Source organism: Aristolochia californica, unplaced genomic scaffold, assembly GCF_029961685.1.
Source record: "Aristolochia californica isolate CCGP_79_NKW_82.1479 unplaced genomic scaffold, dmAriCali1.0.hap1 SCAF_16, whole genome shotgun sequence".
In the NCBI taxonomy this organism is placed as follows: Eukaryota; Viridiplantae; Streptophyta; class Magnoliopsida; order Piperales; family Aristolochiaceae; genus Aristolochia; species Aristolochia californica.
Window position 1 is genome coordinate 22,148,335 of NW_027181837.1, and position 23,685 is coordinate 22,172,019.

The 23,685-nt window shown below is 37.4% G+C and overlaps 2 protein-coding genes across 3 annotated transcripts; both read right to left on the minus strand.

Moving 5' to 3' along the window:
- Positions 1–73: 73 nt before the first annotated feature.
- LOC137953573 (hydroxyproline O-galactosyltransferase GALT2) lies at positions 74–6,030 on the minus strand. Its single transcript, XM_068801004.1, has 7 exons — positions 4,313–6,030; positions 3,909–4,141; positions 3,498–3,788; positions 1,183–1,311; positions 862–1,035; positions 597–704; positions 74–516 (listed from the first exon to the last, which is right to left on the minus strand). Exons 1-7 carry the CDS (start codon positions 5,211–5,213, stop codon positions 310–312), a joined length of 2,043 nt encoding a protein of 680 aa, XP_068657105.1. The 5' UTR covers positions 5,214–6,030; the 3' UTR covers positions 74–309.
- A 393-nt stretch (positions 6,031–6,423) lies between these two features.
- On the minus strand, positions 6,424–20,697 carry LOC137953743 (protein PLASTID TRANSCRIPTIONALLY ACTIVE 12, chloroplastic). 2 transcript variants are annotated; one of them, XM_068801237.1, is made up of 13 exons: positions 20,406–20,697; positions 19,969–20,257; positions 19,317–19,724; positions 15,070–15,224; positions 14,909–14,973; positions 14,114–14,782; positions 13,556–13,668; positions 9,147–9,406; positions 8,580–8,701; positions 8,237–8,305; positions 8,091–8,144; positions 7,841–7,945; positions 6,424–7,107 (listed from the first exon to the last, which is right to left on the minus strand). In XM_068801237.1, exons 4-13 carry the CDS (start codon positions 15,101–15,103, stop codon positions 7,012–7,014), a joined length of 1,587 nt encoding a protein of 528 aa, XP_068657338.1. In that variant the 5' UTR covers positions 15,104–15,224; positions 19,317–19,724; positions 19,969–20,257; positions 20,406–20,697; the 3' UTR covers positions 6,424–7,011. The 2 variants fall into 2 exon arrangements, with proteins under 2 accessions (XP_068657338.1, XP_068657337.1); XM_068801236.1 differs by lacking the exons at positions 19,317–19,724; positions 19,969–20,257; positions 20,406–20,697 and adding an exon at positions 15,743–15,900.
- Between the last annotated feature and the right edge of the window lie 2,988 nt (positions 20,698–23,685).

Here is a 23,685-nt window from a genome sequence, read left to right on the forward strand (position 1 = left end):
CAAAGATACAATAAATGGAGCTATTGAGGAACCATTCTGCAGCAAGAGAAAAATGTATATTGCCAAATTGCTGTGAAGTTAGGAATGAATTCTATTCAATTATATGCGTATACCACCTTACAGGCTTTTACAACAACAGAGTTACTCTTCTATCTTCTGATGATTGAAGATTGAAAAGCCAATCCCAAGATAAAAAAAAATGCACCAAAATTGGCAAGAGTTGCTTGGAATGCTTCAGAAATTGGACTAGTGAGAGGGGAAAAATTTGGAGACAAACATAGTTCAAGATCAACCAAAGAAGACTATTTGTCATCTAAAGTTGCAACAATGGGCTCCACCCCTGGACAACTTGTCCCATAAACATATCATCTGTCTTGGAGATTGGTAATGTGCTGTGTAGTAGTCCTCCATACATCCATACTGACAAAACTTCCAGTTGTGGGAATACTGAACCGGAGTTGATGCATTGAACTCTTCAACCCACATCCCCATGCTCACGTCTTCCATCTTGAAGAGCTGCCAAAGTAGAGGAGTTATGGTTTGGAAATTTGGGGATGCTTCAAAAAATATCAAGATGGGTCACAAAGGCAACTAACCCTTAAGCTCATATTTGCATGTTGGGCGACGACATATTTTGAAATATCACTTGAAATTATGTATCCAGGTCCATTGGCATATGGTGGGTATACTTCTTCTGGCCATTCCTATTTCATCATTATTTTGAGAGTTAGACATGAAAAATACAATAAAAAAAGCTATTCAAATTAGCAAAACTTGAAGTTAGCAAATTTTCCAATACACATGGAATTTTCTTAGTTATTGACACACTGAAACATCTACAATGGTGTGCAACCAACTAACCTCATATGTGACTGCCCATTTTCCACTCCTCAGTGGCCTATGCAGGAGGTTAAGATTTCCCATGTAAAGAGATTTCTTGGAAGAAATGCCCTCAATTTCCTTTAATACTGTATCTACCCTTACAAAAGTATCATCATCACATTTCATTACATAGGCTGCTGAAACATTGCGAACCTGCAAGACAAGGGATCAACAAGTGAGGGTGAGGAATAAGTGCAGCCACTGAATTTCCTATTAGATGGAGCTAATTAATTATTCTCAAAAACAAAATTGGCCAAAATAAAGATGCAGGATGAAATTGAAAAGATTTTGATAACTTACCCCATACTCACATATGGAAATTGTCTTGAGAACCACAAGGTCATATCGATCCATAAATGGTAAAATGACAATGTCACCAAAATAATCTGCTTCCTTCTTCAGTGCTGCATTGACTTCCTTCCTTGGATTCTAAATGTTGACATATGACATTAGAAACTCAAAGGAACAGAAAAAAGAAAAATAAAAAACTAGATGTTAACTAGTGAGATATGGCAAAGATAAATTATTTAACTTTCAACTCCACATACAAGGTCTAATCTTACTCTCAAGTATCTGCTCTTTCTCCAGAACAATTCAAGGACCTATGTACTCATTAAATATATTAATTAATAAATATATTGAGGCAACAATATGTTTCAAAGATATGCTGAATGAGTAGGTAATCAGGCCTTCCAGCAACAATCAGCATGTCTAATTACATAATCACTATCTCCACATTACTCCACTAGGGTTCACTTTTCATCACATCAAAAATTAATTACACCAGGGAATCTTACAAGAGCAGCAAAGAAAATGACTAATTAAGAAACCAGGTTCGTATGACTAAGCTCATGTTAAACTGCATAGATCAATTGGTAAAGAAACCAATTTAGAAGAATTCATTTTGTTTGTATTTTGTCGCTTGATGTGTATTGTTTCTGGCACACCTCCCTGAGCTTTGTGTATTTGCACTCTTCATCTAGTTTTCTTTTTCACCATCTCAACACACACACATATCACACCAAGGACGGCCTTCCTTATGTAATTAACAAGCTAAAAAGTCATCTTTCCTACTGGGAAGGAACTTTCTTTTCTTTCTTTTTAGAAGAAGTTGCTGTATTCATTTTCTTCTGGTGAACCAACTCAACTAAGCCAGTGCCTGTTTCTTAGTAGTAATCAGTTGCTTTGAGCTGCTCCATTTCAACAAAAAATGGACAGATGGAATGAAAACACCATGACCTCCTATACCACATAGGAAATGCCATCTTCTGGTGAGGCACCTGAAAATGCCATTTGGGTACCTGCACAACCTAAAGTAATGTCTTGCCACTGTCTGAGCAGCAACAAGCCCAAAGCTGCATCTTCACTTCATCCATGGGTCTTTCGAGGGATGGCTTTATCGATAGTTTACTTACATTAAATTAACTTCAAGAAGTTTCTGACTCAATGTTTTCTTAAAAGCTAGGATTCCTTTTCTGACTTTGATAATGATGAGAAGTAAATGTTCAGGAAGAGAAACAATGAGGTCAACAGGGCGCAAAGGGGCAAATGATAATGTTAATGGGAATAGTCCCACACAGATAACTGTTATAAAAAGTTGTTGGCTTATGAGGTTGAGTAATGGGCATCCTAAGTGGCTAGTAATTTTCTAATGGAACAAGGTTCAATTATAACATGGTATCAGAGTAGGAAGTCTGCCTAGGCCAGTTTCTGCCTCATTGAGTTTGTTACCCCATTTATGTTATCTACCTCTCAGACCAGTGTTTAAAGCCTGGACATGAGAGGGAGTGTTAGTGAGAATAGTCCCACATAGATAAGTGTTAAGAAAAATTGTTGGTATATGATGTGAGCAATAGGTCTCCTAAGTGCCTAGTCAATTTGGGATGATACTAGGCTCAATCTTAATAGATATCAAATAAAACAAAAAAAAGAAAACATAAAGCTCTAAAACAAATAAAAGCTAATCAACAAATCTTATAGACGAGAACGAGAGCTTAACTGTCCACCTTTTACATTTCTTCGCACCAAGAGACAAATTATAGTGCAGACTAATAAACTAAAAAGGCCACTTGGGAATGTTTTGTCGCCTCTCCTCTCCCCTTTGATTAATGCATGTGATTTAGTCTTTTGCTACATAACATATTTTTATTGGGTTTCCCTCTACATCTCTATACACCAATTTACTTCATTGGGTTCCCTATAGCATCTTTTTATGTTATAATTTAACATGTGGACCTTGACACACATGCAAAACAAAGATTTCCACAGAGCACATTGTTCAGTGAAGTACTTAAGGATCTATCTCAAAATGAGCTAAATTAATGAATCATGGATGAGCATATAACTATTTTTTATCATGTGATCAGCAGTGAGTTTTGCATATCCATGCACTTTTTACCAATCACAGTTCAATCAGATAATGAAGCTGCTAGAAATGTAATCAACAAGGTGCAGTCAAATTAATTAGTAAATAAACCAAAAAGATTCACATTTTGGAGGGAATAGTTTCGGGCCATGAATCATTTAGGAAAGTATCCATAAATACACATTAAAAACAGAGTGCACCAGGACCTTAAAGACGAACAGGACAATGATTACCATGTCCAAATTCTTACCAGTGCCACAAAGAAACGGGCCACTGCCTTTGATGACTTGAAATCACGATATTGCATCCATGTTTTTCTAACAGCCATGCGCTCAGCAAAGTGGTTTGTAGCAGATAAAATCCCAATGAAAAGCTGAACTGGACCTTTTGGCAAGGGAGGAGACCTCCATTTATCAGACATTTCCAAGACTTGGTGGAGAGAAAAACTAGGATGAGAGACAGGAAGAGAAGTTGCATATACAGAATGCACATCCACATTGCCTTTAATTGCCAGTCCTGTGGCATCTTCAAGAGTAAAACCCTGAGGATGGCAGCAGAAGGGATCAGCAAGTTCATAAAAAGTTATACCAGATTGTCAACTTTGTTAAAATATTAAAACATAAAATATAGTTTGTTTTCATTTTGAGTATGCAGTAAGTACCGTTCTATATGGGAATGACGTCACATGTCGACCACCAATAATAATATGATAGCCTTCCACACCAGCTCGTATGGTAAGAATAAAGAGTCTACCCTCCACAAAAGGAAACGGCCAGGTCATTTCTGGCTTCTTTGCACGTCCAATGAATCGTTTAAGCCATGAAGTTGTCTTGGATTCTTTTGCATCAACGATATCATTGCGTGTCCATTTCTCACATCTTCTAAATCCATCAACTACCCAAACAGAAGTATCAGAAACTTGCCAAACTAAGGGGACTTACATCACAAACATCACATGCTTTTACATTATCAATGGCACTTTTACAAATAAAAGCAAGCAAGGAGCACATCAGTCTCCAACCCGTGAATTAATATACATATATTTAGAAGTTATTAAGAGATTACCAGTATCATCATCATCTCTTGAAGCTATCCCTTCACATCTCTGAGCACGTCCCCACTGCATCCTATAACATGTATTGTGCTCAATTACTGGCCTCTGACTCCAGTCACCCTTTAATCGTGGATTCAAATGCAAAATTCTTGGTGGCTCCTCACCATCGACTGCCTTCAACCCTTGCAGTTCTACCATAAACTGTGATACCCATACCTCTGGATCTCTCCAACGCATCCTTGCTACCTGAGAAACATACTCCTTGTGAGCATAATGTGGCGTGCCCACCACTGTTATGGATGATCCTGCTGCAAGTCCACAAGGAAGGAACATGATATGGTCCTCTCCAGCAAATTGACCTCCTGTTATTGAAACTGAAGAAGGGCAAGACTCCGGTTTTCCATCAACCAACTGAGTCTGGTTAAGTTCTTGCGGTTCATAATTCTCCACATCTTCCCATGCTTTCATTCCCAGTGTCCAAGCCTCATCTGCCATTTGCTCCAAGTCAGAAAGGTTGCTTGTTTTATTCCTCCGTCTCATGATCTCACCAGTAATCCGACCATAATGGTTTTGAAAAGGCCTAATGGGCCGTAGTCCACCATTTCCTTCCTGAATTGATTCTTTCCTAGGCATTGGTGGCACATTTTGGTTCCTTTCACCTTCCAATCTACGACTAAAAGTGTCTTGGTATATCGAACTAAAAAAGTGTTTCTCACTGGCAGACTGATCGAAACCAATAAAAGTCTCATCTCCACTCAGAATACTAGCAATTTCAAGAAACTTATGGAACTTTAAGTAGATAAATATCAAGTACAAGGTTCCCAGTCCTAGGAGCAGGTGGGACAACTTCAACCTCCTCGAACCCAGTGCATCACACTTTGGTCTTAAAATGTCACTCTTGGGTCTCTTCATTGGCAGTTGATTGCAGTGAATCTAATAAAGCCGAGTCATTAATTTCCCCGCTCCTCCTTTCTGATAAAAATTTCACCTCTAACACCAGTACTGACGGACAGCCAAATCCTCATCATACATTCAATTTCTGAGCAACATTTCCACTCAGAGCCTCACGCCCCGAACAAACATGAACGAAGGAAAGCTTAAAGATCTGAACCCGAAATTTCACTACGAGTGATCACTCCCTCTCCAATCCACACTCTAATTTACAAAGAGATATCGGAGCGCACGTAACAGAAAACCTTAAATTCACCGAAAATTCAAACGGACCTCTTGTCTGATCCACCAACTCTCGACCAAACTCACCAATGTTTCACAGAGGACGCAACCCACACCGAGTCAGAAAAAATCATATAAAAACAACGGAAAAAGCATCGATCGAGAAATGCATAGCGCCTCAGAATCCAACACTAACCTCCGCCATCAATCCAAATGCCCGCCCAGTTCCTACTTCCACATTTCTCCTCTCCCTCAGCCCAACTCGATCCTAACAGAATCCCACGTTCCAAAAACCCTAACACGAAGAAGAAGACAACCAATCATCGGTTCGAGAAATCCACGACCTCAAAAAACAAAAAACAAAAAAACCACCTTGAATCACCCCAAAGCGAAGACTCTCCAGCGTCATATAAACTCCATAACACCCCTGAGATCTTCAAAACGAAGAAGAAAAGCTAAAGAGACATCCGAGAGCCAAAATCCGGGGGAGGAAAGTTGAGACCATACAAGGCAAGGATCAGAGATTTGAAGCGCTTTTCTCCTTCTATTGACCACACTTTCATTTCGTAAGTTTGTTTTCTTCAGTTTCTCCGCAAGAATAAATCCCGCATTAATCTTCGTTTAATTAAACTAATCTACAGTTTTTATTTTAATCCGAAAATTATGACATATGGACCCGAGCCACACTCCACGGCCCGATTAATATAATTACCATCTATCTATGTATTTGTTACATTTAAATTTTTAATTACCCTTTTTTATAAATACGGCTAATAATTATTTTAAAATCATCTATGTGAATTATTTAATGTGAGACCATTTAATAATTAAAATATCAATTTAATAATAAAAAATACAAGTAGACCGCTACATCCGACCCAGTTTTTTCTGAACTAGACCAGGCCAAGCCTGGTTGCAAATCGGAACCTCGGACCGACTCGTGGCTACATTAAGAAATTAAAGATTTCATGATAGGAAAAGCGGTTCAGATGTAAAAAGCATGTGAAGTGGCTCAGAAAGGCCTGTGGCAAGATGGGTGGAGAGACACAGCTGCCTCTTAATTAATTTTCTATGGGGTTTTGGTTCTGGGTTGATGTCGTGTTTATTTGGAAGTAATCCAAAGCTTTTAGTTCATCGGTTTTGCTGAATGTTTTTTTTTTTTTTTTTTTAAATTATGAAATGCAAGAAAAGACAAGGAAATAAGGCCAATACGAACAAATCTATGTCGATGATTACAAGAAACGAGGGTAATTTACTTAGCAACTATTTATGCATTTGGGTTCTAAATGAATTCTTATCTAGGGACTGTTTGTGCCATTATAAGAAAATAAAACAAAACGACAGTTAGGAAATAATGAAAAATTTCACAGATTAGCAAGTCTGATCTGTATTCTATCATAAAAGTTCAGACTTCTACACCTGCAAGTTTCATCTTCAACAAGGAATGCATAAATACAATTTGGCAGCATGCTACCTGCAAGTGGTCATGCACTTATCAAGCCATTTCAAAAACTCCTACAGCAACCAGAACAATGCTCTACTCATCCTCATCAAAATCCAGAAGGAAATCAGTTAAGTTCTCCGAATCGTCTACCGCTTCCTCCAGTGTCATGGGACTGTCTTTCTTTTTTTCCTAAACAGAAAAAAGAAACCCAAAGTTTAAGTTTAATGCGTAGAGACATAAGAGGTTAACAAATTGTAGGAAGCTGTCACTTAAGTCACATAGCATGAACTCTTGAATGATTCACTTAGAAGCCATTGCCGATACTTCCATTCGTAAGCTCCCTAGGCTCCTCAAGATCTTGAGGAAGATTGATGGAAGTAGTGAGAAGATTTGAGCAAGGAAGAGACTCCCAAAAAATGTGACAAGGATCTGAGAATGATCAAGATAAAGAAGAATAGTTTGGGGTTTCTTCAAGGAAAGCCCAAGTGCACTGTGGCAACGACCTCAGAAGTAAGTTTTCACTTCATGTTATGGACAGCCCAAGATTGATGGAAGTAGTGGAGATGATGACTTCAGTCTACTAGGGTGCAAATTATTATGAATGCTGCTCACAGAAAGACGCTTACCTTATATGGCCATGTGGCCATGACTGAGGTGGACATTATTTCTATAGGATTTACAGAAATCTTGTCAGTAGTCCACCTCATTTATTCATTCATTGAAAATGGGCAATGAAAATCACAAGCACCTTAGAGCTTCATTTGATTAGAATCTCCAACGACTAAATGGCATCTAAGAAATATGCAGTTGAAGTAGACAAATAGCACTGGTAGAATAAATTGAAAAGCTAGGAATTCAGTTTGCTAATTCAGATAATGAACTTGCAAATTCTTTAGAGAGAAAGAGAGAGAGAGACACCCACCTTCGACTTGCGAAGCTCAGGAGTACTCTTTAGAACACTCCAATTGCGGTTTAATTTTTCATCAGCTACTTCTTCTGCTTCAATATCACTATCCTCTCCCTCATCCTAGAGCAAAAAAAAAAAAAAACATGAAGACGCAAAAACTAACTACCAAGAAGCCACCTTTGAGGAAGCTAAAAAGAAATAAGGAAAGTAAATGACAGAAGAAAAGCAAAGCAAAAAAATAGATAGACTTTCATGCATAGCTCACATCGTTTTCTCCAATGTCAACAGCTTTTGCCATGGCTTCATCTATATCTGTGATCTGTTTCTCCAATTCGAATGAAACAGGATTAGTTAATCAGTGCTATGAGAATAGCAAATAAGCAAATCAATAGTTAATGCAAACTTCAATACCTCAACTTCTTCCGACTTTTCCTTGCTCAGAATTTTCTGAAGCTCCTCCCTTGATATGATTTTTCCATGCTGAGATGCAACAGTTTTTAATGAACTCAAGTGAAATACATTAATATCAAAAATAGATAGAAACATCATATTTATGTGATCGAGAAAGATAAACCAGCATACTTCCCATATATGATTAGCGACACGTCTCTATGGTTGCATATAAATGAAGGAAAGGCAATACATAAAGGTAGTCACCAAACATTACATATCTAGAATGCTGTAAATGTGACTATCATCTGACTGAAGGTTGAGAAAATAAAACATGCTAAGATTCTGAGGTTAATCGTAGTACCTCCATAAGATAGGAAAGCATATTCGGTGTCGGCTCATGAAAGTCTGGACCCCTGTAGTCTATTACTTCATTTGGATCTTGAATATAATTTATAGTTGGGTAAACTGGATCTCCTCCCCAAACTGCAGGCCACCATTGGGTAGTTAAGACACAATTTTCAACCAAGTTGTTGGGTAACAAGAAAAACTGATCAGCATATGAATTCCAGTTTTTTCATACAATATTTGCTAATTATAAGCAAAAGCGTATGAAGAAAGGGCTACTTCTCAAATAGTGCCCTCTTCAAGTGGCAAGAGGACATATCGCATATATATGCATTGTATGGAGTATGACCAAACACAGTTTGACAGAGTATCTGTAAGGAGTAATGCAGCACAATTGTGGGCCTGGGCCGTAAGCTCAATGCTTAATAGAAGTCAAAAAAAGATTTTTTTTTTTAAGAACAATCTGAAACATCAACTACCATGCACAACATGACATTCACAAAAATATAATTATATGGTCCAACAAATAATGAAATATGTAAGTTGAGACAAGTTTCTAGTTCTAAAGTAGGGTAGTCCATACTTTCCTTTATTTGATCCTCCCTCATTCTCATTGCTAATGGATCTCGCTTTATACGAATATCAGTGCCCATCATGATCCGATACTCTGCAGCCGTTTGATGCGAGAACATTGTCATGAGTTGGTCAATCTCATCTTCACCTGTCTCCTCGTAATGCTTTTGCACTGCCTCACGTGAAGTGTCCCTCTTCCATGCTTTAACCCATTCAGAATAGTAAGCTATAGGACCTATTCTTTCCAGTCTTTCCTGCTCAGCTTTCAATCTGAATATTTGATCCAGTCACAGTTAGTCTAATTCTTCAAATCTTGCCAGAAATACTAACTACAACAAACTATGACATGTGAAACATGATAAGAGAAGGAAACATCAAAAGGCATAATCATCATCATCATCATCATCATCACCACCATAATCATAATAATATAATGACAGTAATAACAATAGTAATAATTATTATAATTATTACAGTGATTATTATGACAACTACTAACATAATAATAATAATAATAATAATTTTATTATTGTTGTTATTATTATTAATAATAATTAAAAACCAATAAAATAATGAAGATAACAAAATATGCTCTGAAGTTGGGTCCAAGCCTATCCCAAAATGACTAGCCAACTTAGGAAACCTCCTTTTCAACTAATAAACTCAACATCTTTCTACTCATTAATCCATGTGGGATTATTACTTAACACTCCCCCTCACGTGTAGCCCTTTTTGTGGCTCCACATGTGGATAATTTGGGTGTGTGAAGTTGGGTCTAAGGCCTATCCCAAAATGTCTAGCCAACTTAGGAAGCCTCTTTTCCAAGTAATAAACTCAACATTTTTCTACTCACTAATCTATGTGAGATTATTCCTTAACACTCCCCCTAACGTGTAGGTCCTTTTTGTGGGTCTACATGTAGATAATTTGGGTGGAGACCCACATAGGAGTACATGCTCTTTACCATGTGAAGTTGGGTCCAAGGCCTATCCCAAAATGACTAGCCAACTTAGGAAACCTATTTTCCAACTAATAAACTCAACATCTTTCTACTCACTAATCCATGTGGGATTATTACTTAACATATGCAAGGGGGAAGCTTTAGTACTCTTTTCACTCATGCTAGAGATAAGGGCTGGTTGAGTCCTATTTCAAATCCTGATTCTTTGGACATTCCCCATTTACAATATGTAGATGTCACTCTGCCTCTGCAAAGCTTCAATCAATCAAGTAATTAACTTTAAAGCAATTCTGGTATTCTATGAGATCATCTCCAGTCAGAAGGTTAATTGGCAGAAGTCAGCGATTTATGGTATTCATCTTCCCCAAGATCCTTTCCCAAATGGTGGACATCCTCGGATGCCAAGCTGCTGACTTCCCAATCACATATCTTGGTCTCTCCGTCACCCCTAAGAGTCCTTAGGCCCTTTGCACTCCCATTTTGTAAAAAGCTTGACAGGAGGCTATCTACTTGGAAAGGCGAGTTTCCAAGGTAGGTAGACTCACACTAGCAAAGGCTACTCTCACTGCCAGCTGTTTTACTTCCTTTATCTCTTTAAGTGCCCGATTACTATTGCCAATAAAATCGAGTCAATTGAAACAAGATTTTTGGGGATAGGTTCCTCCAATACCCGCAAGTACCACATACTCAAGTGGGATGAGGTTTGTGTCCAAAGAGAGAGGATTGAGCATTCGCAAAATCAAAAGCATGAAGGACACTTTGCTGGCAAAATGGGTATGGCGATTCGTCCAGGATAAAAATGCATCATGGAGGATGGTAAGTTGCGCCAAAATATGCTTCCATGGTAAGATTTGTCCTCCGGATGTTGCTCTGCATACTGCAAGTCCCCACGGTTGAAAACCATCATGAAGCTCCAACCCTCTGTGCTAGACAACATTAGATTCAAGGTCCGCTTTGGCAACCTGATGAAGTTGTGGGGATAGGAATCTTGCATGCACCCTTCCCAATGTCTTCTCCCTCTAAAGGAACAAAGATATTAGTTTGGCACATAGATAGTTCCACTCAGGACTGTTAGATTGAGAAGGAGTCTCTCAGACAATGTGGTAGAAAGTGCGAGCAATCTCATGAGCCTACTTGACTCCCAATATATTCACCATTTGGATGATGATCAAATTATTTGAAAAGGCTTGGTAGATGACAGTTTCACAGTAGCTTCGTACAATAATCATATAATTCTTCCGCTTAGAACGACTGTTGTTGCTGCTTCTTTGGCCTAGAAACTGTCAGGGCCGCCTAAAGTTGTGTTCTTTGTTTGGTGTGCTATTCGAAACAACATCATAACATATGGCAAACTTCAAAGACGAGGTACGTACATCGTAAATTCCCTTTGCCGTCTCTGTAATGATGCTAAAGAAATCCATCGATCATCTTCTATTGGGAATCCTGTTCTCATCTTTTGTCTGGCAACATTTCTTCCCCTAATTCTGTTAAATTTATGAAAAAGAGAAAAACTTCATTGACCTAAACCCCTATTTATAATAGAGAAAAGTAGTAGAGTCTAATTACAATTAAACTACCCTTGTCCCAATTATACCCAAACTTTAACACTTAAAGATTAAGTCCTAGCATAATTAAATAATTCAATATAAATAAAAGACTAACATAACTAAAACACCTTTAAACTGAAACTCTTCTATAAGACCTTCTTGGCTTCTTATTGTGAAAGTCATGTAAGACTCTTCCATATTTGCTCTTCAACTCTAGAGCGTCAATTAACCAAAGGGAAGCATTTTCCTCAAATTTCTACGTTTGCGTAGTCAAGTGGGCCCCACACCGAATTCAATTAGGGTAATATAGCACCCAATTCATTCAATTTAGAACCAACAGTGATCAATTCTACCAATTGAGACTATAAATCGATGAAAGGATGACCTAATTTCAAGAAATCAGGATGGCGTAGGCTATTTGGATGATGACTCAAACATTAGGTTGATGACGTAGGCAGATTTGAGAAATTTCCTTAAATTGGGATCATCAAACACTTCTAAATCCCAACATTCAATCAAATAAAAGCATTAATCATTAGCCAATAGGCTAATCCCAACATTAGCCTCTACCTTCCTCATTCTCTTAAGGCCTTTGGCTCCCAATATGCTCTGCTCCCCCTCCCCCACTATGGCATATTACTCTAGAAAATTGTGTTGGCTATCATTTCCTAGAGCCTCTGGTTAAGGAGGAACAATAGACTCTTTAAAGATGAGTTGTTGACTGCTAGTGTGGTGATTGAGAAGATTACAACACTAACTCTATCCTAGCTCCATAGCAGGGGTAAGCTGGATGACTTTACCACCTCCCACATCCAACTCAACTGGTTTACTATCACCACTCTCAGTCCTTAGCATCCAAAGCCCCCTTCCCTTGGTGCCCCCTACGTAATGGCTTCATTAAACTCAATTTTGATGGCAATGGGAGCGAAACCCTGGTCCCATAGGTTTTGGTGGTCTGTTGCGGGACTCTAAAGGCCAACTCATCCTTGCTTATGCTGGTCTTTTGGGTTCTAAAGACTCTTGGTGGCAAAGACCTTTGCTCTTCTCCACGGCATCAAACTTGCATGCGACCACACTTCCCTTCCTTTGGCGAGTGAAGTTGACTCAACTTCGGTAATTAGCTGGTGCAAAAAGGGAGTCCCTCCCCCTTGGCGGTTCCTTTATTTGGTTGAAGATGATAGGAATTAAGCGCCCTAATTATAGAGTAGCGAGAGCAATAATAATAAACGCAAAAAAGGGAAGAACAAGTACGAAGAAAAACATAAGATTTATACAAGTTCGCCTCAAGGTGAGACTACATCTTGTCTTCCACCGCTGCAGTCCCACTATAATAATGAAATAGTTTATAAGAGAAATCGCTTCTCTAACCTATCACAACCGCAACTGATGATTATCCTTGGTGCTCTTACTCCGGGTGATAATACCCTAACAACAACGCCCCCAAATATAAAAAGAAAATTAGGGCAACCGAATTAAGCACCCCAACTACCCTTAATGAAACTATAGTCAATATATCGTAGATCTAGCGTGGGCTCTGCGTAAGGCGTTAATTAGGCTTCACAACTTAACAGAAGAGATTCTTGACATCTGAAATACCAAATCAGTCTCTTGGTCCCACATCCCTTGGACAATGAACAGTGCAACTGATGGCCTGGTCTATGAGGGGGTTTCATGCTTGAATTTGACTATTGAATTTCCTGAGACTTGATATCTATCTGATTGTTGTTTTCCTTTTTCTCTTTCCTTTTGTCTTATGTAATTCTCTTGTAGTTCAGTAGCCTCCCTACACTGTTCGTAGGGGTGCTTATTTGTAAGCGGTTTCTCCTCTTCTTTTAATAAATTCTCACTCATTATTCAAATAAAAAAATGCAATAAAGATTTTGTTGAAGAAATTTTTTGTAAGTCCCTAACCTTTCCTCTTTGAATACATGTCGTCTTGCCCTCAAGAGGGCAGTCTCAGTTATTGTTGGATGATCCCCATAAAGCTTTATTTGCCCCGTCTCTGCCATGGCCTTGGCAAAAACCTGCAACAATCTCCATTCAAAATCAGTACAGCTCCTCTTTTGCATCAAAAAGCAATTACACTATATTTAAAAAAAAAAAGCAATTACACTAGAGAAAAATTAACAGTGAGCCAGAAGTCCACTGCATCAAGGTGATAAGTGTAAGGCAGACATTGCAAGTATGCATAATTGCTAGGCCACACAATGGATGCACTAGAAGTAGTCATGTTGATCAGAGGGTACTAACTATTTTGGCCATCAGATGATGAATGTTGAGTACTCTATGTATCTTGGAGGCTATGGCAAAGGGAATAGGACTTTCCCCTTAAGTATTAATATAGCTTGCTTCATTTTGACCAATCACTTCAGATGGTGATCCAAGGAGGTGAAACCATCTTATATATCGACTAAAAAGCTAGTGTACCATGGTATATAGAGAGAATGCCTCACTTAAAATTTGACTCACCGTTTCAACATCTGCCCGCCTCCTTTGCCACCTAGACCACTGTTGTTTGTCTGGTTTTCGCCAATTCCACCAGAGTTCTTCACTTGTAAGAGGCTCTTCAATTGGCTTCTTTACACTCGGATCTATAAAGGGATGGGGCCGACCCATTTTTTTGTCTAAAGCATAAGGACTCAAGTTCTCTTCCTCCGGTTCACTCTGATAGACCACATATTCACTTGATTCATCTTTTTTATCATCAGTGCTATCATTTAATGTTTCATCTTCAGATAAATCAGTTGACACTACACTTTGTTCTGTGGACCCTGTGGCAGCTGCACTTTCCTTATATTTCTTTCTTCTGCTACCAGGCTTTTTCCCATATGAAGAAACTCCTTCTGACTTACCTGATGGCTCCGGGGCTCGGGCAGCTCTGACCTTGCTACCTGTACCTTCAGGCCAGTATTCTGGCAAAGGTATAGCAGCTCGAGCACCTGAGGCTTGTTCAAGCTGTCCTGATGTGGAATCCATATAGCTAGAGTATGGGGGACGCTCAACTTTAATATGCTTCACATGTTCATCATCTTTATTTTCACATTTAATTTGTGGAAGAAGACTAGGCCTCCTTGAATGTGAGGAGTAGGAGGACCCAAAATTTAGTTGCACCTTCCTCATCAGAAATGAATCAAATAACTGTATATATTGCCAAAGGAAAATGGAAAGAAAAGAGTTCAGTAGTGACTAAATCATGAATATTTTCAACCACTAAAGTTAGAAACGCAGTACAACCTCCACAAGTTACTACAGATCATTGCATACCTGAAATCGTTGAGACTGATGGATTCCAACAACGGACCCATTAGAAGAACAGCGAAAAGCTTTATCTGTTCAAAGGAGAGAAGTTAAAATTCTGTTAACCATATGAGATAAAAACCCCACAGAGCATTGAGAAAATATCTTCACAGAAGTATGGAACAAACCCTGATGGAACCGTGGCAGTGGAAGAGATGCCATTTCATGAGAAAGAATATCCACCTTAACTTTTCAGTGAAGCTGCATTGCATTCTATAGCCATTACATACATATCCGTGAAGATTCTTGAATGGAGGACTAGAAACCGGTAGCAGGAGGGCCTCTGCAAGCAACGGAACAAGTGAGAATTTACTAGTTGCAAGCCGTTAAATGACATGATTTTTATATACACTGAACTTTTTTACAGTTAGTTTTTATACGCATTAATCTAATAATTTACAATATTCACATCAGGTGATGCAACGCACATCACTAATTAGTCCCGTACCATACCACTAATGTCTCATTCTTTCTCAAAGTTGTCAAAACAATGCAGAAAGGAGAAAACAGCCACGAGAGTAAACAACTAATAAGCATCCCACTCTGGTTCAAACCCAATAAACTCATTATCTACACGCCAAATAACTGACAAAAACAACTGTCTGTAACAAATTATGTCAGCTCTTTCGCTTAAGAGCTCTATAAACGACCAGCCACACAGAGAACGAGCTGTAGTTCCTTGTTTCCGAAAACATGTTAGATTTGACAAGGATAAAAGAATCGGAATGAGAAGGGAGAAAATCGAGTTACTGGGGGGAAAAGTGGAGTTCATGGAAAAATTAAAACAAGAGAACTACATACCCAAAAGAGTTTTTGGCACCCTTTCTGCTTAGAGTAGAGATTTTCCGGGAGAAAACAAGAGCTCCGCAGCAAGGAACAAATGAAGCAGAAAAGGCTAGTCAGGAGAAGGTGAAACGCAGGAAGATAAACCGGAGCCACGGTGACACGGGAACTGAAATGATATCGCTTCTCCCCTCCAAATTTTCTCTTGCGACGTATGGGCAGGGTCCATCGATCAGGCCCAGCGAAAAAAATTACCACGATAATTTTCTTATTGAGCTGTTTGTGGGCTATATTTATCTCTTTCAAAGTATGGGCAGGTTCTATCGAGCAGGACATTGGCCCAAGATGTCCATTCCACTGCTTTTATGAAGGCTTGGTGCTTCGACGAGTAAGCCAAGTCTTACCCTCTTACCTCTTTAATCTTCATCCTTCTGACCGTCTGCAAGGCCCAATAGTCAACATCCTTCTCTTTCTATTTTCCCTCTTAACTGATTTTATCTGTGGTTAATGATATTTAAATTTAAGCTTAGCCTTTTTCCAAATTCCATAAGTGTATTTACTATTTGGCAAAAGACTATATACAAATATGAATAAATTTTGTTTCACATTATTAGAAAATAATGTAAATTTAAAAATAATTAAATAAAATACAAGAAGAAGAGGGAAAGGGGTAGAGCCTCATAGAGAGAGAGAGAGAGAGAGAGAGAGTTGATCTAATACGAAAAGCACATGCGAAACGGCTATCTCAGCCCATTTGATCAATGGATATCTCAGTCGTCCGAGAGAGAGAGAGAGAGTTGATCTAATACGAAAAACACACACGAAACGGCTATCTCAACCGTTTGATCAATGGATATCTCAGTCGTCCGAGATAATCATTTTGCATGTTTCACACCAAACTGATTTTCGTATATATATATATATATACGATGATATATCAGCCTAGGTAATGCCTAAGGTTTAGGGGGTAAATTGAGAGGGGTTGAGTTGAGACTAAAAATACAAATTTGAGTGTTTAAGTGCAATTAAACTGGATATGGAAGAAACAAAGTAAACACATACAACCATAGAAGCCAAATTTGTTGTTCTTGATGTTTCCTTAATCGTAATACACCTAATAAATTTTACTTGGGAAAAATCCACTAATCTAGTTACCATTAGAATATATAAAGATATTCATGGCTCTTAGGCCTAATCGTGTGCAATCTCCAATTGCACTTCTACTCTCTTCCAAAGAATTTTTCTTACTAAAACTATTTTATGGATCTAGTGGATTGATGTCTTTGGATAGCCTATACTTCTATATTTAGTTTTTTTTTTTCTAGGGGTTCCAAACTGACCTTAACGGAATGGGAAAAATAGATATAGAGGAGAAGTAGGCTCAAAAGGCTTTTTGATTATAATGTAAGCTCATGAATACTCAGACACATGCTTAAGACCCCATATTTATTAATTTTTTCTAAGTTAGACTAGCCATTTTAGAATATTGGAGGATGATATAAAAAAATTCAGCTCTGTTAGCTTAAACGACTAAGGGTTTAGTGGTCCTCATTAGTTAAGAGCTCCAACAGCTCTATTTTTCAAATTTCAATTAGGCTTAATCAATTAAGAGTTTGTCAACATACATAGGAATCCAGTCCACAAAACGGTGTGACCGTGAGGACAAAAAAAAAACAAGATTTCAAGTGACGTGAAGTCCTAGGAAAACTATTGGAATCTAGTTATATTAAGCATGCCATAGAATTTCCAAGGATCACAAAAGATTAGGAGGAAGAGCCTCAATAGATTTTTGTTTTAGTAGAATCATAGTTTCCCTTGAATTAGGAGTAATAATTAGATTTTGTTTCTAGTTTTGTAATGTAATCGTCTATATATACAAAAGAAAATTGTCTCCTCCTTCCTCTACTTCCTTTGGTTTTGTAGGGCTGTGTTTCTCTCCCCTAGTATGTTACTAGAATGAAGGGGTTCTCAATCCTTGTTCCAATTGACCCCTCCCCTGCCATTTTAACAAATCGATTCAAAATTATAATTGTGTATACAAAAAAAAGTTTATCTATAGACCTGAGTATACAAAAAAAGTTTTATCTATAGACCTGAGTATACAAAAAAACTTCGATCATATAGTTTACAATTGGTTCATTCACTTAGGACCTTTTTTTGTCAACATAAACCAGCATCGGGTGCCAATCCTGTTATGCATAAATTGTCTCTAAGGCCAATTTTAAACCCATTTGGGACACCAAATCCATGTAAAGTTCACTTAGGTCTATGTGATACCTTGTACTAATGGAATACTAGCACTTCAATGTCCACCTTGGGACGCTTAAACAAATAACATTTTTGTGGAATCCAATTGCAAGGGAGTAAAGTGATATGTGATCTAATCCGTATCTACCAAGCCAAAATCAAAATTTCCTAATCGAGATGTAAAATAATGTTTGAGGCCACTAAGGGGGGTCCTCACTTGACCATGGCTATATTTAAATTCCCATGCAAGAAGACTTAGGGACCATTTTTGGCTTGGATAAGATACGGTTATTAGTCCAAATTTTGTCCTTAAACTAAAGGTAGGTTGCGTTTTCAAACTAATAATGCTCTCGTGGTCCCTTTTCTCTCCCCCATCAACCCTCGTTTTCTTTAATGGCATGCTTCCCTTCTATGGTCCTTATTACCTATCATCATTTCACCTTCCTCTAACTTAGCTCTCTCTCTTTCTCTTTCTCCCTCTCTCTTTAATTGAACGTATTTGATCATACTATAAAAAAAATAATTTCATATGCATCCAAATGCTTCTAATTTACATTTACATGTGCAACAAATAGTATTAGATCGGTTTTATATGAATCCAATTTGTACTTACTACTTGAGAAGACTCCATTATGTGTACATGATTCAAATAGAGGCCTATATATATCACTCAAACCATCCAAGAGAGAGAAAGATTCAGTTTTAAGGTTTTAAGGTTGGTTACTCTTAGAAACAAGGAAAGGATTTGTTCATGGGTAGAGATTGTATATTCTCAGTGGGTATGGGAGGCACCATGTGGGGATCATTATTCCTTTTTTATAAGCATCATGAATTTTATTTTCAACCTTCCTTAGTCATCCAACAACTACTACTTTTAACCTGGCAAAAAGAGAGGTGAGGGGGAACATGGGTTAGTTAGTGCTTGATATTTGTTATAATATATTTCTTCATGCTTATTTTAGATGGATCTTACACCAGATTCAAGTATCATTAGATTTGAGTCCTTGATTGTGTAGATTATGAACAGTCTCTTGTTGAAAAATGGCATTCTTGTATACTATAATGCCACAAAGTTAGGATCCTTTTAAATTTTGCTTTAAGATGATTTGCTTCTAAAATATACTTTTTAGACGCAATAGAGAAAAAAAAGTGTTTTCTGAGATCATTCCACCCTTATAATCAAAGAATCATGTCATTGGTTTTTGTCATATGGGGCATCTAAACTTTGATGAATGCAGGTATTTCAAGGATTATCGCAATTAAGATTTAGATTTCATAATTTGTAGGTTTTGAGGAGAGAGAATTGACAATCAGACCATTAAGATACATTTACACCTACCCATACCTGTCATTAGCACTCCAAATGATGTGGAAATGATTGATTAAATCGGTTAGTCAACCAAAAGCCGATGAAAACGTAAACTCTCAGCAGGGCATTAAGCAAAGACTCCCTGATCCTGTCACCCAAGGCAAGAACCAAGGAAACTACAGATCCCCCTGTCTGATGCGCCTAAAGAGCATTTTTGTCAAACCTCGTCTCTGTGATGGCTCCTTGCTGAGCATCCTCTGCTCTGCTCTTGGTGGAGGAGACACAAAATTGCTTTTATAATCATCAAATTCCCCTGTCAACCTTTTTCTTTCGTTACCCAGATTTCTCTCCCATGCCAAGTATTGGGGAATCCATGGATCTTTCAGGGACCACTCACTCCCCTTTGCCGCTGCAGGATTGTTGTCGGATTACCTGCTTCCATCACTGCAAAACATGTTTCTGGGCATTCAGATATAATTATGTCGAGTGTTATTATCTGTTAATAAACAAATTGATTGTTGGAGTAAGGAATAATTATATTTTGAGCAAATCTAAGAACAAATAACTTGTCCTTGAATCAAAGATCATACTATCAGATCGATAACAGAGAAAGAAATAAGCTTGCTACTAAGCTCTTTCGTGGCGATTTCCCAAAGTAATGCTTAATTCGTCAATGGAGAAAAATTACCAAAACAGTGAACCACCATTTCATGAAAGCTCTGAGCTTGAAGCTGCGAATCGAGTTCGTCGGACGAATCTCTACTGATGCACGAATATTGATACGATTCCTCGATCTGACTCGGGTATCTGAAGTATCTAACTCACTATCATTAATTTTTTTTTCTGTTTCCGATCTGAGTCGTCGAAGGCATCCACCGAACATCGAGCGGTTTCTACTTTTAATAGAATAATTCAACTTCTCACATCCATCTTGATCTTCCAGATAGACTTCCAAACAGGCCGACGTCGGAATCGCCCTGGAAAATCCAGATAAAAAACTCAATAATTAAGATTACAGCAGTAGGAAAAAATATTAAAGACCGAATCGGAAAATTCACCACGTTACGATGCTCTAATCTAGACATAATTTCGTCAAATTAATACAAAACTTGGACGGAAACTCACAGGAAAAAAGTACTCTCCACTGATGCACACAGATTCATGCGATTCCGCGATTGACTCGAGGATCTAACTCACAATTATTAATTTTTTCCTGTTTCCAATCTGAGTCATGGACGAATCCATAGTACATCCAACTATTTTCATTGAATAATTCGGAGATCCATCTCAATCTTCCAGATCCACATCCGAACTCGCCGACCTCCGATCATCACCGAAAAAAGAAAAAAAAAATCGACGAAGATTCAGATCGACGTCCGATCCTCACTGAAAAAATGCACTGAGGAAGATTCAGTTAGACAATCGAACTGTAAATAATCCACGACGCCATGCATCGTGTTAGGATAATCCGTGAAATTTCAACAGTATTGGAGGGAAAAAAAACAACAGCGAAACTTTTTAACTGTACGCAAACATCGTGAAGAATAACAGTAGGCAGATCTGTCGGCGGTGGCAGACGGCCGGTGGCAGTTGTGGCCGGGTGGCGGGCCCAACGGGAAACGAAAAAGCAGGAGAGATCAGCTTAACTCTTGGTGTCTCGTCAAGGGCGCGTCAGAAAAATCCGGAAAAGAAAGATAGGTGGAGCCCACAAATCTAGCGGTGAGCTGTTGCGCTTTTGACAGGTATCACTTTTCCCATTTTCAAAAAAGGCCGCATAGAGAAAATTTAATGCCATTCTCGCTATCCATGAACCCAGCTGTTTATTTATTTATTTATTTAGTCTTTTTTTTTGTTTTATTGATTTAAATTGAGTTCTTCCAAACCAGTCTTATCCCCACCCACTTCAATTATTCATCTTTTACACTTCCAATTATACCCTTAGATACTAAAAAAATAACATTTTCTCCACTATTTCAAGCATATATAACTAAATATTTAAAATAATAATACCTCACAAACAAATATAATTATATATTAAATTTTAATATTTCTATTATCTATAAACTTTATATTATACACCAAACATACATAATTATATTAGTAAATATTTTAAAATTTACCCTAAAAGTGATGAAAATCCTTTGCTAGTGGCATTTGTGTAATTTATCGTTTGGAGATGAGCAAAAACTCAATTCTCTTTCAAGGCAAGAGACCGGACGAGGGTAAGTCTTGGGCTAAAAGAGACGACCCGGTGGCCAAGGCATTGCCATAATGTACTAATTACGGCCGATATTTGAATTTTATTAATTTTTTTAATCTCTACGCAATAATTCAAAAATCTATCTCCCACATCGAGATAACAGCGAGCTGAGAATAAAGGTGACGGAAGATGATCAGCATGGGCACGTGTAATATTAAAAAAACTTAAAATCCGATATATCGGCCAATATCGGAGTATATCAGGTAGGGGAAACCACCTTGGTTATCACTGATACGCCCCCCCGTACGCGTACGCCCTTCCATGCGAGCGATATCCCGTGAAAAAAAATATCTGACATTAGCAGTCGATACAGCCACCACTTTGAGTGGTGGGGCAGACGGCGGAAAGCAAACGGCCACCAATAAAGCTACAGTCCGGCACCTCACTTTCGTATATACGGAGTTCATGTACTTCGGTACTTATCGTAGCTAAGTCGCACGTCGAACCTCACCTGCAGCTCGCACGTGACGAACATAAATTGATCTGCGAGCGCGACCGCTCGGGACGTCATGGATAGTGTTGTGTCCTGCACTCCCCCATTGTTAAGCTTATTCGATTATATATTATTAAGTAATTTTACCCTTTTTATTAAAAATAAATGTTATACTATTTATTTCACACCTATTATAATACTTTAGTGTTTAATTATATATAATTAAATTATTATTTTAAGCTAATGTTAAGTAATTTATATAAATTATTAAGTGATTTATAATTTAAATTTATTTAATTTCTATAATTTTTATAAAATTAAGTAATTTATTAAATGTATTTTTTCCTAACCTTGTCAATTATGAATTACTCTAATTTTTTTGGAGCCAAAAATACAAAAAACACAATATCGAGGGAAAGTACTTGCCCCGAGTGAAAATATGCCAACTTTTTTTGGATGATATTAATGCCTTAATTTTTTTTTATATACACGAGTAAAAAAAGGTCAAATTAGTTTGTATACTTTTATTATCACAGGTAAAAAAACTCTTTTTAACATTTTTTAATAGCAATTAGTATTTATTAGTGATTAATAAAATAATTATTATATTGAAATCTACATAATATATTAATTTAATATAAATAGGTAAAATTTCTATAATAGATATAATAAATTATTAAATTAAAAAAAATAAATGTGTACTTGTACCAAGTGGGTTACTATTTTAAGTGTTTATTTTTATTATTTAATTGGAAAAATAGAAGATATTTGATGATTAATCATTCATTTATTTACAATTTATATACGATGAATAAATAAATAGGCAGATAAAAATCTATTTTTACTCGATCAAACCAAATATATAAAAATAGAATAAAAAAATATAAACATAATAAATATTAATTAAATTATTATTATATTTTATTTCACCGTCATTTTCTACACCAAAACCAAATAAAATTCATATTAATTACTCTCATAATTTAATAAATTATATAGTAAATAAATAGACAGCGTCTCATTCACATTACCAAATGTTATTTTTAGTGACAAGAGTTCTTTTAAACGGCGAGGATCGTCTCTGACATATTCGACGGGTGAGATTGGCGAACCAGGTGGGGCATACGAAATAATGCAGCGTGTACGAGAATCGCCTGCCAGTAATTAAATAATTAAAAAAATTATCCGATATATGTACGCGTAGAGCTTTGAGCTCTGAATGTCTTGTCACTGTCACGTGCCTTCACGCGCCTCAGTCTGATCCGGCACTCCAACTCGACTCAGCGATTTATTGACAAAAAACTCGGTCAAATTGACTGTGGTGGGGTCACTCAAAGGCTGCAAACGGCTCTCTTTTGCCGTGAGTTGGTCGGCGGCTCCCAGACGGTGAATGATTATGTTAGATTTTAATTTTTTTCTCATTATTAATATTATTTTAAATTGATTTCATCCAAACGTGAGCCAGTGCATCGTCCACAGTGGCAACAGCAGGTAATTTTGACGCAAAGGAGTGGCATAATGAGTTTGTTTGGGCTATGATTGAGTGTAAATTCTTTTAGATAAAAAGTGGGACCTACTCGGATTTTTATTAGACAAACGTGAACAACTTTGCTTTGTTAAGAGTTTTAGATTAGTAAAATATTAAACAAATATATTCTACTTTGTTATTTTTAATTATTAATAATAATTAAAAAATTATAAAAAATAGATAA

Coding starts and splice junctions, on each gene's coding strand:
- LOC137953743 (XM_068801237.1), bottom strand. CDS start 15,103: ATGGCATCTCTTCCACTGCCACGGTTCCATCAGG. Junction 14,783..14,908: donor ATCAGTCTCAACGATTTCAG/GTATGCAATGAT, acceptor CAATATATACAG/TTATTTGATTCATTTCTGAT. Junction 8,306..8,579: donor TGCTTTCCTATCTTATGGAG/GTACTACGATTA, acceptor GTTGCATCTCAG/CATGGAAAAATCATATCAAG.
- LOC137953573 (XM_068801004.1), bottom strand. CDS start 5,213: ATGAAGAGACCCAAGAGTGACATTTTAAGACCAAAGTGTGATGCACTG. Junction 4,142..4,312: donor AAGAGATGATGATGATACTG/GTAATCTCTTAA, acceptor CTGTTTGGGTAG/TTGATGGATTTAGAAGATGT. Junction 1,036..1,182: donor TTTCCATATGTGAGTATGGG/GTAAGTTATCAA, acceptor CTTGTCTTGCAG/GTTCGCAATGTTTCAGCAGC.